Source organism: Melospiza melodia, chromosome 6 (assembly GCF_035770615.1).
Source record: "Melospiza melodia melodia isolate bMelMel2 chromosome 6, bMelMel2.pri, whole genome shotgun sequence".
NCBI classification, from domain to species: Eukaryota; Metazoa; Chordata; class Aves; order Passeriformes; family Passerellidae; genus Melospiza; species Melospiza melodia.
The window spans coordinates 25,315,119-25,333,870 of NC_086199.1; the positions used below are offsets into that span (position 1 = coordinate 25,315,119).

Sequence of the window (18,752 nt, forward strand, 5' to 3'; positions counted from 1 at the left end):
GGGTAAGGATGGGAAAGGGTAAGGATAAAAAGCAATGAGGAAGATCCTCCCAGTGAGTCACAAGGTTCAGAGTGGATCCCCTTGCCAAACTCAGCCCCAGACTTGAGCAACAGTTTAGACTTAAAGCTTTTTCCAGCATGTAAACTTAACAGCACTTAACATCAATAGCTTAATTTAAACAATTTAACAAAAGGTTCTATAGAATTTACTATAGCACAAGAGAGCTCACCTGTAGGCCTAACTTACTTAGACATATAAAATACTTAATCTGAGGGCAACATTCATAGTACAGTTGTTGTGGCACATTTACACTTGCATGCACACATATCTAAAGGAGTATGTATGAGGTATATGCCATGTAAAAAATTCTCCTTGAGTTCAGTGAACCACTCATGTCAGATGCGTTTGCATCTTCTCATCAAGTGAAGGGGTTGGTCCTTGATCAGCAGGAGTATCAGCCCGGGCTCCATTGGTGGCATTTGGCAGCAATCCTTGAGAGTTTGCTGCCTCTTTTGCAGGGTGTTTGCAGGGTGTCCCACTCGGAGATTGCTGGCTGCAGCCGGCAGAGCTCAAATGGTCTCACTTCCAACCCTGTTTGTAGGGCTGCAAGAGAGTTGAATTTAGTCACAGGAATTTTCCATTCTATCCACAGTTGGGGTTGGTAACTTTCTTTGACAGTTTAATTACAACTTTGATTACCAGTTCTACTGGACTGTTATTCGTGCAAGAAAAAGAACCTTCCAAGGTTGTTCATTAAAAAAGAAGATCTCATTAGATAGCACAAGCTCCTGGGACCAGGCTGTGTTTCTGATACACCAAAGAGGAGCTTAGCCCATGTGCTGTTTGTCAAGGCCAATGCCTAACAAGCTTTTCTAAGGCCAAGTGGGCAGAGAGGGATACACCACCCCAGAGCACCCTCCATCTACATAGAGCTGTTCTTGCCAGGCAAGGTTCAGGGCTGGTCCAGCCTTCCTGTGACTCAGCTTGTGAAAATTGTGTCAGCTGGGCTTCTTCACAATTCCAGCTTGCTCCAAACCTGTTTCTCTCCTGCTTTACCAACAGTCTCACTCATCAGTGATTTGGAATATTTGAAGTCTGTATGGATATTTAGAGTATATCAATAGATTGAGATTGTATTCGTGGCTCAGATACTGTTGACTGTTAAATCAAGCTGCTTTATTTCTCTGTGGGTTCCTTTCCTGTTCTTCCTCAGTGTGTTGATTTTGTTCTTTTTCAGCATATTTTCCCAAGAACAGAGGCTTGTGAGCCTCCATCTCTGTTTCTTCTCCCTTCCCTAACAGTTTTTGGCCCATTCCAATCAAATCTAATAATGTTTAAAAGCTGTTCATTTTGTGTATGTTTAATGATGATATTATAACTAAAGGAGATAGAGTAGTAAGACTTTTAGTGCTCCCACTTAGCAAGTAAAGACTTTGTGGGAAGAAGTATTAGATATCAGGGACCCAGCAGCAAAGAGAGATGTTAAGAAATTCATCCTAAACTTGTAAGAAACATCAGCTGAAGTTTACGTCTTGGGATAAATCAGCAAGTGCTACCAAGAGACATGAGTAGGAAAACAGTCTTAATTCATGTACTATTTCTGCAACTATTTATGGTGCTTGGACTGAACATATCAGCAAAAGGATTGTGAAATCAGCTCACACACACTATCAAAATTATTTGAGAGCCATGTGAGTGCTAACATGATCTGTTTGTGACCTTCAGAGAAACTTGGGATTTGAGCTTCTCTACAGGTCTTTCATGGGATTTTTGTCTGTTTTATTCAATGGAAGAAAAACAAGCAAACTTGCAGTAGTTGTCTTTAAATGGCTGCTCATTTTTATATTGTAAATGTGCCTAGAGGTAAATGATAGGTTCATCTTATAAATGGAAACTAAATTAAATTAAAACAAAACTTCTTCCTGCCAGTTGAGCCACTGTAAAATCAAGATTCTGCTGTTTCAGGGGCTAAGCCATTTTAAAAACGATTTTCCATCAGTCTTAGAGAGTAGTAAATTAAACTTTTAAGTGTCTTGATACCTCTGAAGCATTTGTTTCTGAGTATATGAACAAGAGCAAAGAAAGACATGAATTCAAGAACCAATAAAAAACTTATGATTGTGTAATGGAACTTAAGATTGAAATTCATACATAAAATAACGATTTAATTTGCAAATACAGAATTAAAAGTCTAATGCTGATAATGCAATCCATTCTGGTTTTGTTACAATTAAAGGTTAGAGTAAAAAGTATTTACAATAACCTTACAAGAACAAGCTTGCAGAGAATATGAGAACTAAATAATGTGAACACACAATTCACAGAATGAGAAAGATTGTAGAGACACATAAATGAGCTATCCCCAGTCTAGTTCCTCCTTCCTTAGGAAAAACTTCCTAAAGGAGTGAAGGCATTGCAAGTGAGAATTTTATACACACAGTATATAAATAAAAAGTAGTCGTGTTGTTAGTGGTTAGAATACTAATCAATCTTGAGCTTTTGGTATATTACACAATTCTAAGTTGTGCATGACATGATCATAACCACATAAAATCATTACAGCTCCCAGAACTTATAGTTTTTCTTATTGTATCGCTAACATGTATTGGGAACTTGAAGGTTTATAGATGTGAATTATTAGAACAGTATTTTTTTCAGTTACATTTAGATACACATATTGCAAAAAACCCAAACCAAACAAAATCCCTAACACACCATAGTTATTGAGACAAAGTTTTGTGAAAGATTCATCTAGAAGGTGCATGCACTGTAGGCAGTAGTGCTGTTAAAATTAAATGGACAAAAGTAGCTGCATAAAGCCATTATTTCATATATCTTTGCTCCTTTTGTTCTTTTTGTAATAAACACTTCAGTTTTTGAGAAGAAAAAAGTTGAGGCTAGCTCTTCTATCAGAAGAAAATATAATAGCTTTTTTCTGCCTCCTTTAGGTAAGTGGGTATTAGAAATTACAGTAATTTTGGCAAGAGTTCAAGGGTTAATGTAACAGATAAATAAAAGGAATTTTCAGTAAATTGAGCCCTGCATTATTTCACTTGTCTTGCCTTTCCAAACCTAACTCATTTAATTTTAAAAAGTAAATACTTAAATTCTTCCTGACAGTGTGCTTTGCTTTTACTATCGTTTATTACTTCAATTATACTTGGTATCACTTAGAACAATCTGCCATTTGGAAATTTCAGTATAGCCTGCAGCTTAGTTTAAAGTCTGGCTGCTATTGTAACATGTACAGCATATGACACTAATGTATCAAAATTAGATTTGATCATCCCTCCTGGTTATATTTATTTCACGTTTCTTTTGTATTCAGTTAACATAAATGTATTAGGAGAGCTGACACATGATGATGGTTATAGAGTAAGAATATTTTAAAGTATTTTGAGTTAAATTTGAAATTTCAGGTAACCTAACAGTCAGTCATTTTTATATATTTGTTCTAATGGAGTAGAGTTTCAAAGCAAGCCTTTAAAAAATCTGTTTGTCTCTTTTATTTCCTCAGGGCTGTCTTCCCGACAGCTCAGGTTTAAAATGGCTAAAACAGAGCTCTTAATCTCTTTCTCATTGCCACCTTTCCGGAGCACCACAGATAACATGACTATTGTGCCTGTCACTTGTGCCCAATAGCCTGAAATCATCTTTAATTTGGACAACTTTCTGGATTCTTACATTCATTCTGTGCTTACAACTCTTCTTTTTCCCACCTAACATTTCTTCCAACATAGACTTTCCATGCACACAATTAAAATTTATTCTCTATATGATAAACTGTTGTTTTGATTGCTGAACCTTCCTTTCTCTGGTCTTGATACTGTCATTCTTGAAGAATACTGGTATAAACAACATTTTTCTAATCTTTAACACCTTTTGCTGCTTTGCATTTGTCCATCTCCATGTTTGTGTCATGTCTTATGCTTAGATAATAACTCTCTAGGGCAGTGTGATCTGCATTTAGAGTTGTTAGAATACTGGTGTGTAAACTAGAATTCCAGGTGTTTCCAGTGTATCACCAGCTTAAAGTATAACATTATTCTAGGACTTTTTTTATTATTTCTATTATTGCAGTGACTTATGTCTCTGGTACTTTGTTAGGCTTACTGTGATGTAAGCACATAAGAACCTGTAAATTCAGGAAAACAAGGTCAGGAAATAAGTGTGAAGACAACTGGAATAACCATTAAAACAGAATTCAGTCTTGACAGCTGTCCATTCTGCGTGCACCATTTTGTTAGATCACACTGGGACCACACCTTCTTGGGAAATCATGTTTATTTCTGTCCTTAAAGTTTCAACGAGCAGAGGTAGTTGTAGCTCAGTATCTTTCTCCTACTTGTGTCCAGGGCACTGAATTCAGGGAAGCAACCAATTAAATACAAAGAAATAAAGAATCCAGATTAAAGTTGAAAGAGGTCAGTCTCTGGTTCTCCTGTGGCGTAATAATTACAGTGAATGATATAGATTCTCAAAATGTTTGCTGTGCTTGCAGGAGATCTAGGTTGTTTAGCACTGCTGGATTTCAAGGTTCTCAAATTAAAAATTGAGAAGAAATCTAAAATTCTTTTTTCTAAAAGGTTTATGCAAAACCTAGCAGATGAAATAAGCCAGGAAAGCTTTTCAAGTCAATTTCAGGTATCAGATCTCTTCCATGAATCAAGTGTTGTTGATGAGTCAAGTTACCACCATTTGTGCTTTTTCAGAAGCTTTTCTTGCTGACCAAGGCGAGGACATCTGAAAGAAGCCATAAGGAGCACTGTGTTAGTAGTGTCAGAGCTTCTTCTGAAAAAACCCTTGTTTTCTTGTCTATTATTTTTGTCAGACATCTGACCACCTATAATAGAAACAAGGTTTTGATCCTGAGTACTTCTCTTTTTGTTATATAGCACCGTTCATACTTTACAGCATCATCCACCTACCTACATCCGCTGATTTTGACTCTTAATCCATTACATGTCACAGAGATGCCATTCTACATTTTACTCAAACTGGGTCATTGCCAGACCATTCTTGACAGTAATCATGAGGTGAAATACATTTGACAGGACTTGGAACTCTGAAATAATCTGATACATTTTTCTTTTCCTCTGAAGAAGTTTCTGCTTTCAGCCTGGAATGTATTCTCACACATATATTTAAGCAAACTTTGAAATTGGAAAGAAAGGTCGCTGATGGCTTCAGTATACTTGGCATCCAAAAATATGTGTCCTTTGTCAGTAATCCTGCTGAAATAACCACACAGTACACTTCTATCACAGCAAAATCTGTTTCAGTCCAATGTGAAAACATGCATCAGTAGTGATGCTCCATCTGTGTAACTTTCATAGAAGTGCAAGAACTTGTATCCTGTCTGATTAACTGCAGGTGTCAATATCTCAGGTACAGGGGCAACCTTTGACAAATGAAATTCAGAGGCATCGATGCCCTCAAGAAGCTGCAGTATCTAAACTCTCTATATGTTTTGGATTTTAAAGCTGTTTATTTGGCATGTACACTGTCACCATCACTTGTTTCTAACAGTCTGTGAGTTTATTGTTTCTGAGTCTAAGGTGGCAAGTAAAGGAGGAAAAATTCTTTTAGTAAATAGTTTGGTCTTGCTGAATTATCAGTGGTGCAGTGCAGTGATGGTGTATCAGCCCCAGTTCTGCTTTTTGGCAGTTGGTTCAATGAGTTCAGTCAGTGCTCCAGATGGCCATCCCTCAATCTAGGATCGTGTGGGATTTTTACATTCCACAACACTTCATGTCCAAACTGATTTTCCTCATGCTTTCTCTTTGGCTGGGCAGCCTCATTCTCCCTGAGCTTTTCACTTCCTTCCAAGCCTGTCAGTCCCTGATACCTTATCATTGTCATGTTTCAACAGCTTGTTTGACTGTCACTTCGCTAAGGAAGCAAAATGGGAATTTTTTTTTTTAATCTGAGGTGCAATTCCTTACTGACTTCTCTGGTGATGTAGCCAGTTTAAGATGTGACAAGCCTGCTTTCCACTCCTGTCATGCTTCAAAAAAAGATGCCATCGAGTTGTTTTCTTGGGCTATGAGACCAGTACAATGAAATGGGCTGAATTTAAAACAAAAACCTGGCATATATTGGATCATGTTTGTGATCCATTGAGAAAATTATCTCATGCCTGAAGAGAGAAGTTGGTTAACTGTGACCAAAGAAGAGGAGGCCAAGGATAATGATTTATTAGGCAGTGATGCTAGAAGAGACTGAAATGAAGCTGAGCCTTGTATAAACTTAGAAGATAGAACTCTGCCCTGATGATAATCAATGGAAGGGGCTGTTCTGGTGCCACAGTGCAAGGTTTCTTTAATTAATGTTTTGCTGCAAAACTCAAAGGTAAGAAGGAGAAGTTGCCTTCCTGGGGATTTTGGAGGGGTTAGAGGGTTCTTTGTTGTGTATTTTGGAGTTTATCTTATCAAGTCCCCCAAGCTATAGCCAGGAAAGAAAAAAAATCTAAGTGTGTTTCTTGTCACTCTCTTACTGCTCTTATTGATTATTGCTTTCTATAACTACATGAAAGGATGTGGAGGTGAGTCTGCTCTCCCAAGTAACACGAGACAGGACAAGGAAGTGGCCTCAAGTTACACTAGGGGCAGTTTAGGCTGGATATTAGGAAAAACTTCTAACAGAAAGAGTTGTCAAGCATTGGAACAGGTTACCCAGGAAGTGGTGGCGTTGTCATCCCTAAAGGAACTTAAAAGATGTGTAGATGTGGTGCTTAGTGACATGATTTAGTGATGGACTTGGCAGTGTTAGGTTAACAGATCATCTTGATGATCTTGGAGGTCTTTTCCAGTCTAAATGATTCTATGATTCTAAGGTAGGAGAGGGTCAGTTTTGCAATTAATTGTCTTTTATGGTGTTTGTCATAATAAAGTGCTATCCAGGGGTCCTTCAACTGCTGTTTGTTCCTTCAGCCATTCATGTTGCTGTCTGGCTTTATTCTAACCCAGTGAAATAAAGCTCAGTGTAGTGAATGTTGATATAACGAGTTCTTTTGCTGGGTTTGGTTTAAGTGTTGGTGCAGGAGTGTCCCCAGATAAGTGTTGTTCAAAGTAATTCAGCCATCTACCCAAGAGGCAAGAACAGCTGGCTTCAAAGGCACCACAGCCATTTTAGAGTAGATGTATGTACAGTCTGGTCCAGACAAAACAAATTACTTGTTGAGCATCAAAGAAGAGATAGGGTATTGAAGCCACCTGTCCTTTGCCCAGTCCAACACTGAGGAAAATCCTTTTTTTTAATAGAAATATAACCCTGTTCTTCAGTCTGATACCATTTAAAGCTAACAGAGAAGAGCAGAGACACCTTCTTTTTATCTTTTTTTCTCCTTTTTTTGCCTTTTTTTTTTGAGTCTGCTACTGACAACTGGTGCAGGCCTTCAGATAAGACAAAAGTAGCATTCCAGGAGGTTTTGTAAAATAAAGAAGTGAATAATTGCAATTAAATTTCTCCGAAGACTGTGCATGTGTTTTGCTTTTATTTAAAGTGCAGTTGTGTTTTGAAAGTGCTATGGCAAATTATTGCTTTTTTATGTAGAATAGCTTCTTGTACATGCTCAGAGTGGTGTTTGGATGTTCCGTGTTAAACAGTGCAGTCCTTTGAATAACATCAAGGTGATTGTTTAACAAGTTCCACGCACCTAAAGCTGTGGAAACAAGCTGAGAACGAGGGTGAAGGCAATTGTCAATAACTGGTGATGCACTAGGAGATAAAAAAGATATTTCAGTTTGAATTTTGAGAAATAACTCCTACTGGAAAGAGTCTCACATTTAATAATATGAATGTATTTGATCAGTATACATAAATCCTCTCTACATGATGTGAACATTTGGTATCAGAAGATAATGTTTATCGGGAGGAGTGTTTTGGTTCTTCGATCAGATAATTCCAGAGTGTTCAAGGAATTCCTTAATCTGTTTATATGATTACATCTGACGATACAGCATGGATTTTGAGGAGCCCATTCATCCATTCTGAGCCAGACCAAGAACCATTTTGTAGTTTGTAGGGGAGCAGGGTGTTGTTTTTACAAAGGTGTCCTGGTTTCATGGAAAATGAGCATTTATCTTAGTTATTCTGGGAGCTATGGAGAATGCAGTAGCTATTCTCCTTTAAAAGCTTTTTGGTTGTAGTAGGCAGTTTGGAATTTGGCTAGAATGATGAGGTTAACTACTCAGATATGTATTTTTAAACACATCTCCATTCATATACTGTAGAAGTTCATACAGAATTTACTAATTTTCTCCCAGTCTGTGATGGCAATCTTGAACACATGTTAGTAGATTGGGTTTAACTGCTCTGCATTCTTGAAAAATTATCAACAAAATTTTAGCTTCCAGTAGGAAACAGATATTCATATATCTGTTAATTTAAATAGAAATTACCACCAATTTATAAAAATGTATAGCACAAACCAGTCAACTAATACACTGAAATTGTAAAATAACTGTTGTGTAATTTGGTTATTTTACTAATTTTTCTTCACTTTTTTTTAGTGGGTTTATCTTTTTAAATATGTACATTTAATATAGCTGTATGGCTATAGGATATTAATTAAGAATGTTCAAACTGATGGCATTTTATCTCTGATTTTCCAGCTTAGACATTTAGGAAATGATGAAGTACACATTGTCTGGTCAGAACATACTCGAGATTATAGAAGAGGAATAATTCCAACAGAATTTGGTGATGTTCTTATAGTTATCTATCCCATGAAAAACCATATGTTCAGCATCCAGATCATGAAAAAGCCTGAGGTAAGGGTTTGTTTTCTTTTGTGTTTCCTTCATGTGTTTAACATGAACTGAGTTTTGTTTAGAATCTGAGGTTTGGGTTTAGAATCAACCTTAACTGATCCAACAAGGTGACGTCTTAAGCATGGACAGTTGCAGTGGTGGTTGGAGGGAAAAGGGAGATCTCAGTGAGTACAGTGCATAGTAAAATAAGTAATTTGAAATTGCAAAGGCCTGATGCTGTAAAGTGTACCTGCTAACAACATAGTCTGGAAACAATGCTAGAATATTCTGCATAGTAATTTAAATATTACAGTAAGCTTGTTGAACTTTTTGTATGTTATGTATCAAATTTGTATGTTATGTATCAAACTTGATGCATAACCGAGGCTGTTGAATAATGGCCTGTTCTGACTTCCTCCATCCATGTCATATTCCCCTTTTTCCTCTCAAACCTATTTTTTTACTTTCTTCTTGTCTCCACACAAGAATTTGGAGATTAATTCAGTAAAGCAAGGCCACTCATCCCTTAGGCATAAGAGCATACATTCTTTCTAATGACTGTTTCTCAAATGTCAGTGCTGGCCCTGTTCATAAAGCAATGGTTTAGGGTTGTGAACACTAAACTGACTGAGTAAAAGTAGTCATGAGTATTTGCACTACCTAACTTCTGTGTGTGATGTCACTTGCCATGAATTCCTACACTTTATTAAAATTATTATTACAAGCACTCGTATTAATGAATGAGGTATGGCAGAAATAGGATTACCTCATTATGATGATTTCCTCTATCTATTGATAGGCACGAAATAATCAGTCTTGTTACTGTTGGATTACTTCTATTGTTAACTAATAAGTATATTCTTTATTTTAAATACAAATAGTTCTATTATTGGGAGCATGCTGGTTAAGAAGGAAAGCAAAAACTGCTGAAAACAGGGATTGTTGTTAGTCCAAAAAGAAGTCCTTGTGTGTGAAAAAAGTGCCTTCCATAAGATTTGTTTCTCAAAACTACAGTAAATGACTAATGGCAAAGATAACACAGGGATCTAAAATTCTTTTGCAGCATTTGTTTCCTTTTAGCAGGAAGAATATTTAGTGTACACTCTGCTCCCTTTGCTGAGCTGATGCACAAACTTTGCTGCTTTTCTCCTGCTTTATGTCAGCAGCTTCAGAACTTTATTCACATGTACAGGAAATTAAGATACTTAATACTGAGTGGGTTTTTTGTTTTGTTTTAATTGCAAAATTATGATGGATTAGAGATATATGTAATGCCAAAACATAAGATCTATCTGTTCTGTTCACCTTTTGGGGGCTAACTATACTAAATATTGAGGTTTTCTTTTGATCTCACAAATAAGGTTTTACACTTAGGCTCCAAAGAGGCAGAACTTCCACCACAGGTTTCTTCTGTAAAGGGCTTACAGTGTTTTAGTTCAGATAATATAGAAAGGAAGAAGAACAGAAGAAAAAAAGTAGAAGATGAGGGTCAATACACCAGTAACTGTATGCCACTTTCACCCTGGGTTGATCCTTATAGACATGTTAATAACTTGAGCCATGATAAAAAATGTTTTAGATTTTGAGTAATTATTTCTTTTGCTTCTTGCCATTTATAATATTATCATCTAGCCTATCAACCTCATAAACATTATATGCATGACTGTTCCTAGGATTTTTGCAGCAAATGCTGGAAATGATCTTTGATGAGACATTCAAATAGTTACTTAATTTTTTTCAAATGCTGTGTTATCTGTTGCCAAGGATATCAAGCAGTTATGTGGCTGTATATTTCCACAAGAGAAAAGGTCTGACTTGCAACACAATAACTGGTTTGATTATCTAGCAATGAGGAGGGAAAAAGACATATATTTGAGTGCTCTATTGTTAATGTTGATTGCTAATTGTTATAGCTACGATCTTGTCTTGCTTTATGTTGAACTTCTTAATTTTTTATTCAGGTTCCATTTTTTGGTCCACTCTTTGATGGTGCTATTGTGAATGGAAAGATTCTGCCTATTATGGTTCGTGCAACAGCTATAAATGCAAGCCGTGCATTGAAATCATTAATCCCATTATACCAAAACTTGTATCCTTTCATTCAAAAGGTTTCCAAGGCATATACATTCCCTTGCAGTTCTACAGATATGGTATTCATGGGGTCTTTTCTTTTTTTCAGATTATTATAGGGAACGTTTTGGGGTTTTTTAATGATGATGTTGCCTTTAGGGAACTTAAAACCCATAGAAGAGCATTCAGATGAAGACCAGCATTTTTAAATTAAATAAACAATAGATTAAGTGCTGAAATTTTGCCTGTTTCTAATGTTTTGAAGCGTGGACTTGTCATTTTTTGTTAAGAAAGTTATTTTAATGACCATTTTGTGAATAGTCTTTCTAAAATAGCAACATCATGATGTTAATAATCTTTCTTTCCTTAAGATATTAAGTATTTGTCCAGTATAAGTGTGACTTAGTTTTAATTTCTAGTTCAAAGAATGATGCTTTCCTTCAATCTGAGAAGTTTATGAAACTTTCATCATACAGATTTTGTTATTCAGCTCAGAACACAAAGTCAATGTCAAAATCATGTTAGTATATTTGTAAATGTGTCAGAAAAGGCAGTCTCTTTTCTGGTTTTGTTGTTGGAACTGAAATTGTGTGTTTTAGAGGAGCTGCTCTTGGAAGAATTGATTTATCAACCATAAATTAAAAGACATAAGGTAAGTCAGTCACTTACATGCTTTTTCCTTACTTTAGATTGAATTGTTAGTTAAATCAACAAATTAAAATCAACCTGTTAGTTAAATCATCAAGAAATTTCTGAATTCCATAAACTGAAAGATAAGTTTAAATTTTGATCCAAAAGATTTCTAACAAAGTTGTAACTACTAGTTCTTGTCATGTGATAGGTTGTTGCTAAAATACTGGTTTTTCTGTGACTGACTGTTAATACTTGCAGAGTTTTGGATTAGATATGATGAAATGGATTTACAGATGAATGATGGATGTGTTTTATGTGATCACATTAAGTGATGTTTGTGCCATTTCTGTGGATGACACATGTTGATTCATTGTGTTTTTGTGTTTGGAAAGGTCCGATCTTTCTGTCATTACTCAAGTAGCTTAGTCAAAGAATTTAAAATGTATTATCATTATCATCATCAACCATCAAAAGTGATGGTTTAGAGCATTATATTGATGTACAGCGATGAGCAATTGGAAAACAATTTACTTTGAGATAGTAAACTTCCAGTACCAAAAAAACCCCACAGACTTGTATGTTTAAACATCACAGAATATGAAAGGTTTATTAAATTCCTTGGACATAGCTTGCCAGCTCAACGTCTAGGAATTGGCCAGTTCCATGGAATTGTGCACTGTATTTTTAATTCAGTTCTCCAAATTGTACTTTTTAATATGTATCAAAGCACAGCCTGTCATTTATGACATAATGTGGCCTCCATTAAAATGCTGATAATATGTCCCCTGGTATGGTTAGCATGGTAGGTGGAAAGCATTATGTGTATTTGATTTTAGATAGCATTGGCTGGTGGGTTTCATGTTATCACTCGGTCAGCTTATGAGATACCAGTTGACTGGACACTGATATTAAAGGGTGGTTTTGTTAAGTCATCAGTGGAACACTTTTTCCATCTGGCTTGGAGTATCTTATGTTTACTTTTTGGTATAAAGTAATTTAAAAATTAAAATGAGGTTGTGGGAAGTTCTTTAAAACCTGTTTGCTTGGTGTGAAATTAGAAAAAAACTCTACAGACTTTCCTGGCTTGAATTAGGCTCTGGTGGAGTCAGTTGTGTCAGGAGAGAACAGCAAAAAATGCAAAACTTCAAAGTCTGGCCTAAGTCTCAGTGATATAAAAATCTCTTGATTAAAAATCAATGGACATGCTGTTGGTGTTCAAGCCATGGCCAGAGTTGAGGTCAAGAAGGAATTTTCCTCATACAAGAATGGCTAAGAGTGGTGGATGTTTCCTGTAACATAGACGTGGTCTTTTATCTAGGAACATTTGAAAGTTGAATCTAATTATGTTCCTGTGATAGCAGGGAGTTGAAGACATCAAGGACTGTCTTTATTGTCTCCTGCTTTTTTTTCCTCTGGGATGTTTTAGCTATGGCTTCATCAATTCACTTCTGGCTTTTAAGTTTGTAGAGGACTAAAGGGTGTTGGGAACAGGTGTATTTTAAGGTCTGTGGTTAAATAGCTTTTCTGGAGACACTACCAGCATTACTGTCTCTTGTGGAACACAGACAGGATTCACTAATCGAGGTGGCCTTTCCTTCTGTTGGAATATTGCTGGAGCAAAGAAAAAGAGGGCTCAGAGTGGTGAAAACAATACATTTGAAGAGGGAGGAAAAAGGGAACAAAAGTGCTATTTTTCAGAAAGTACAGAAAATGGAAAAGTGAATCTGATGGTCAAGGATTTCCACAAGTCCAGGACCATAACAATGTCAGTGAAAGAGAATCCTGAAGTGATGTTCTTGAAACTGATCTTCATTTACTTACTTATGAATCTCTGATATACTGAGCAGTGTTAGTTTATTAGGAATTTGAATGATGGTTAATAGATATCCAGCTGAATGTGGATCTCAAGGGCACAAGAGTACTTGAGATAGTAAGTCAAAGAAAACAGATGTCAGGCACTACATTTCTTTATTAGCCCTTCTTTTTACAGTAGTAGAGCATCAGAAATGGTTAATTTCAAAGCCAGCATGAGTGTACGGATGTCTCTCTCCCTGCAGGTGTGTGCTTTGTTTTCTGGTACTGTGTAATACTTGGTGAGCACTTTTTGACTTAGTAGGGAGTTAATGATATATATGTAGGCCTGGGCTTATCCATTTTTGAAGAATGTTTGTGATATCACATTGTAGATCTTGTGGTGATGGGTCACTGTAAACTCTTAATTGAACTGTGTTATTTGCTTGTGTATGGGATGGGAAAAAATTGGCACTGAGTTTGGCCCTCCTGCTTCCAAGGAGAGCTTATCTACCCTCTGAGACAGTGCATGTTCTAAGTGCAGACCTGACTGAAAAAATCAGCTGTCATTTGCAATCAGCAGGGATATTCAGTCCTCTTCACATAACCTGATTGCAACTTTTTCCTTAATGCGCTGCTCTGTTAATCACAGTGTGCCAATGGGAGTATGTGAATGCTATAACAATGGTTGCATGGATACCAGAAATTCTGGTCATCTCCCTCTTACAGTCTTCTCCAACTTTGAGTGTGTGTTGTATGGTCTGAAGTAGCTTTCTGAGAATGACATATTCTGTCAATCCCCTTCCTCTTTCTGATGTTATTTTGACCTTGCTGATAGGATACTTAGATAGCAAAGCACTTCAAAGATTTGATTTGCTTAATGATTTGTAAAGGTTTTATCTGCTCTGTTGTTTTTTTCTTTGCTCAGAATACTGTATGTTTCCATATTGTCATGTTCTAAGATTAAAAATTTACTAAATTTATCAGCAAATATTAGTCATGCATGGCAGGTGTCCTGCTTTTTTTGATTCTTGACACACTCATTGCTGCAGCTGTGTGAAGATAATATTGCTGTTTTGGGTGGAGTTTTTGCAGTGGTGTGTGGAATTTGCTTTAGTTTCTCCTCCAAGGATTCCCTGGTCCCCCAATAATTTTTGGTAGCCTGGCTCTCTTGTATCAGTACCCCCTCAGGAACGGGTGGCATACATGCTCACAGAAGCAGGTGACAAACACAAAATACTCATGGTGTCTTGCTAATGAAGCAGCAGTAACCCCCTCTCTGTCTCCTAGCTGATGTGTTTCTTCTTCTCATTGCATTTGCCTTTCTCTTAAGAAGTGCATGCTTATCTCCTGAGTATGTTCAAGCTGCACATCTGCTGGGAAAACTTCTAAAACTCATAAATGAAGGTGTAATAATGGCACTAAATGTTGAGAACAATCGTTTTCACTACGATGTAGAATAAGAAAGACAATATTTAGGGGTTGTTAAATCCTCTTTTTTTAGTGAATTGCATTGAAATTCTTCATATGAATAGTTTTATTCATAGCTCATGTCTCAGACCAAGCACTTTGTCACATTCTGACTTCAGAATCAACCATGTGTGGGAGATGAATCAATACTAGGTATTTGGAACAGTAGAAGTTGTGACTTCATATAAAGTTTTATTTGAGCTTCCTGAATAACAGCAAATGTCAGCCAGATGCCAAGAGGTACACCTTGGCATAGTAGGCACCTTCAGTGATCCAACTTTTTGCAATTATTTCAACAAAGCAGGACAAATACTAGAAACCTTGTGAGAGTGAAATTGCAATTGTGAAAAAAAACAGTGTCACTTTTTTCAATGTACACAAATTCTGCAGTGTTGACAATCATTGCAAACTACAGATAGTGCAGTTCAGACACTCTCTGTCTTACATAGTATTCCCCTGTTATGGATGCTACCTAAGACACATAGTAAGAAGCTAAATCCTCTTTAATATCTTTTAAATCTGAAATTTATAGATATTTTAGAATACCTGGAATATGCATGACTGTTTTATCCTTAATCATCATAGCATAATTTTAAATTCTTTCTAATAATCTGCAAAATCTTTGACCTAGTACCAAGAACTGGCACTTGTCTTTGGACATTTTTTTGATCACATGAAACCAATTCATTTAAATAGCAAAAAATAATGCTGCTTTAGTTATTCCATCTAAAAAATTATTTTAGAGATAATATTAACCTGAATGACTGGATAAATTAATCTGTAGTATCAAAATTGAAAATTTGACATCCTCCTAACTTTCTTGATATGGTATGACCAATCAGTTGGTACTTGAAGTATTGTTGCTAATCTTTTGACAGTTGTCTTCTAGAGAAAGGGAAGGTATTAACCCCATATGGTGCCTGACAAGGCAGTAACTTATTTATGAATAAAGTCATGTCAATGAGTGGTTTGTTAAAAGTTTGCCCTGTTTTAGGAGCTGATTGCTCAGAAAAAGCTTTTTTTTCTTGAGGTGATGCTCAATTGCCCCAAGAAAGGGTTATATTAGAACGGATAGTGTTGCTGTTTGTTGTTCCTGCTTGACCATCTCCTGCCTCAAGATAGAATTGCAGACCCTGGAAAAGTGAAGAAAGTGTTTTTATTAATGACATACAGCGAGCAAAGGGTATTCTTCAGACTTCTGACTACATTTGTTTCACTTAATTAAAAATATTTGTTGTTTTTTTATTATTTTCCTGGTTCAAGCAAGACTCATAAGGTACAAAATATAATGTTTTGAGTTTCCTGTACTTTGAATTGCTCTGGGTGTTCTCCCAGATCCTAGTTCTGCTGACAACTTATTTGATATTTTAATAATTATAAAATGAACTGATTGATTAATTAAATGTCTGCATACAATGATGTAACATGAATAACTGAAGATTTCCAAGATGTGTAGAAGTATATCATGGACTGTTCAGGTATTTTGGTTTTAAGGAATCATGTAACAGTTTCTCTACATATGATAAGAAACCTAAATATAAGACAAAATTCTTATATCTCTATATATCTCTATAGGGTTTTGTGTGTGTGTATGTCTGTGTGTGTGTGTTTGTGTCTCCTTGTAGGTATGCAATGACTGTAATAGCTATATCTTTACCTTTTCTCTACTTTTCCTCTGCAGTAATACATCAAATTAATGTATTTTCCTGTGATTTCACAAGTATTTTTGAACAAAAAGAGGCTGTTGTAAGGAAAATTGCTGGGAAGATACCAGAAAGATGTAATACCAGATTACTTGTATGGCCATGAATGGCTAAAGTGCTCAGAATGACAAACTACTAATGCCAAAAAACCCAAAATGCACAGTACTTAAATAACTGCTGCATTTAAGAATGTTCATGTTCAAGATTAATGTTTTGATATGTTATACAGAAAATTAGTACCGTTTGAATTATATTATGTAAAGGAATTGGCACAATGGCAACGCAGTGTAATAGAATAATTTAAAATAACTTCTGTATGAATAACATCGTGTTGAAGTTTGCCCAATTAAAAAAAAAAAAGCCTAAATGAAAAAAGAGCTAAGATTCCAAAGCATAAATTGTGCTATTTATGTTCGTTAAGTATGGTTTGAAATCCTGTCTTAGGGACATCTTGCCTAACTATATATCTCATGCTGCTCAGTAAATGAGAAGAGTATTGATTGGCATATGCTGCTTAAATCGATCACCTTGACAGCCAGAATTACAGTAATCTGTCAGTATTAATGACTATCTTTCAAGCCTTGATACCTCTCCTTTGCTTGTCTCATCTTGCCTCAGTTCTGTTTGAAGTGCATTTTCTTGAAACCTCTGGTTTTGTCAGGATAGGTACTTTTGTAGGGTTTTTTGTCCCCTGAGTCCAATTTATTGGCTTGATCATGCAATTAGAGTTAAAATGCAGCACCAGGGAGCAAAAGTAGGCAGTGTCCTGAGTAACAATTGGATCTCAGAGGTAGTGCAAGCCTGTTCTCAGCCATCATTTATTAGTTACCTGTTGAAAGAATAGGATTGTTTTGCAATGAATAATTCCAAAGCATCACTTTAAATGCCTTTGATTTTAGCCACTAGAGACAACTGATTGAGCCAACATTAGTGATAGACTTTTAAACTCTTGCCTTAGTGTTTGTCATAAAGACACTTCAAATAACTGTTGGCAAAATACTTGCAGATGTATGTACCAAGCTGCTGTGTTTTCTACATTTTCATGCAGTGAACATAATTTCACAAAATTTCACTTGGTTTTCATGTATTTTTAATGTGAGAGTAAGTTGAAGTGTGACATTATATTGTTGATCACAACTCCTTGAGTGTAACCATCGAGACAATTCCTGATCCAAGTGGTCCAGCCATCAACTCCATGTCTCTCAAATTGAGGAACAAGGATATCAGTGTCAGATGCTTTGCACAGATCCAGGTAAATAACATCAGTTACTCTTGGCTCATGTACCAGTGCTGTAGTGCTGTTGTAGAAGGCCACCAAATTTGTGCATGATTTGTCCTTAGGACAGCCACATTGGCTGTCTCAAATCATCACTTTATTTCTCAATGTGTCTTATTATAGTTCCCAGGAAGATCTGCTCCATGACCTTTGCAGGCATGAAACTGCCTGGCCTGAAGCATATTTTAAAGGGGTACAGTTTAAGCACATGGGTTTAATAGTGCTGTTTTTATCACAAGATATCTACAACATATTTCAGTCAGCAGTACCGATTTATTAATTAGCTACTCTACCCTAGTGAAATGCGTGAGACTCTCTTGGAAGTGGTAAAAACACAAAATATCCAGTTAGTAAAACTGATTGACTGTAGTAATGTTGTTTTCTACTATTAATTGCACTTACAAAGACCTTAGTGCTCTGTTGATGTTGTAGACACTTATGGAGGAGACTCAAATCTTTTTGTACTATTTGAAAAAATATATTCTAGACTCTTTTACTTCTACATTCTTTCATAAATATAATTTACCCATCTGAAGGAGAAATATTGGTTATATTGATTTCTCAACAAAATATGGGTAGGCTTATGCTGGTGGCATTCTGTTTTAGGATAGAAGGAGGGCAGTGAGCTATCCTGAAAAACAGTGACCTCCTTTATCAGCCTCTAGAGCTTCTGAGTCTGGATATGTCAGTACAGATCCCTTGTGGGAAGAGAATTTTTCTTTTAACAAATAAAAATATGTTACAACATATTTTTAAGGAAGAAAATGTTTGCATGTTGTTAGCTGAAAATTAGTAGTGGAATCACTCTTTCATTATAAAATGTGTTTTTAAAGTCTATAAATCCCTTTTTAAAAAATAAATTTTGCAGGGGGAAGGCTATGAGTCTTTAAACTGGAATGAAAAAGATAAACTAATCCAATGTTACACAGAGTTGATTGCCATGTGTGTAACACAAAGTGACAGGTTTTTTGTTAATACCTACTTAACCTTATTAATTAATTAAACATTTGGGGTAACAAAAGCCCTTTGTTAAAATGTTAAGACTCTTGCCCCCTT

At 36.0% G+C, this 18,752-nt stretch overlaps 1 protein-coding gene across 11 annotated transcripts in view; it reads left to right on the forward strand.

The window, feature by feature from the left end:
• The window catches only part of RALGAPA1 (Ral GTPase activating protein catalytic subunit alpha 1), a 129,169-nt gene that overhangs the window by 85,567 nt on the left and 24,850 nt on the right, over positions 1 to 18,752 (forward strand). For all 11 annotated transcript variants that reach the window (XM_063160362.1, XM_063160358.1, XM_063160360.1 and 8 more), the window contains 2 exons: positions 8,616 to 8,774; positions 10,715 to 10,842. In XM_063160362.1, coding sequence (XP_063016432.1) covers positions 8,616 to 8,774; positions 10,715 to 10,842 — 287 coding nt within the window. The remainder of the gene's footprint in view (positions 1 to 8,615; positions 8,775 to 10,714; positions 10,843 to 18,752) is intronic.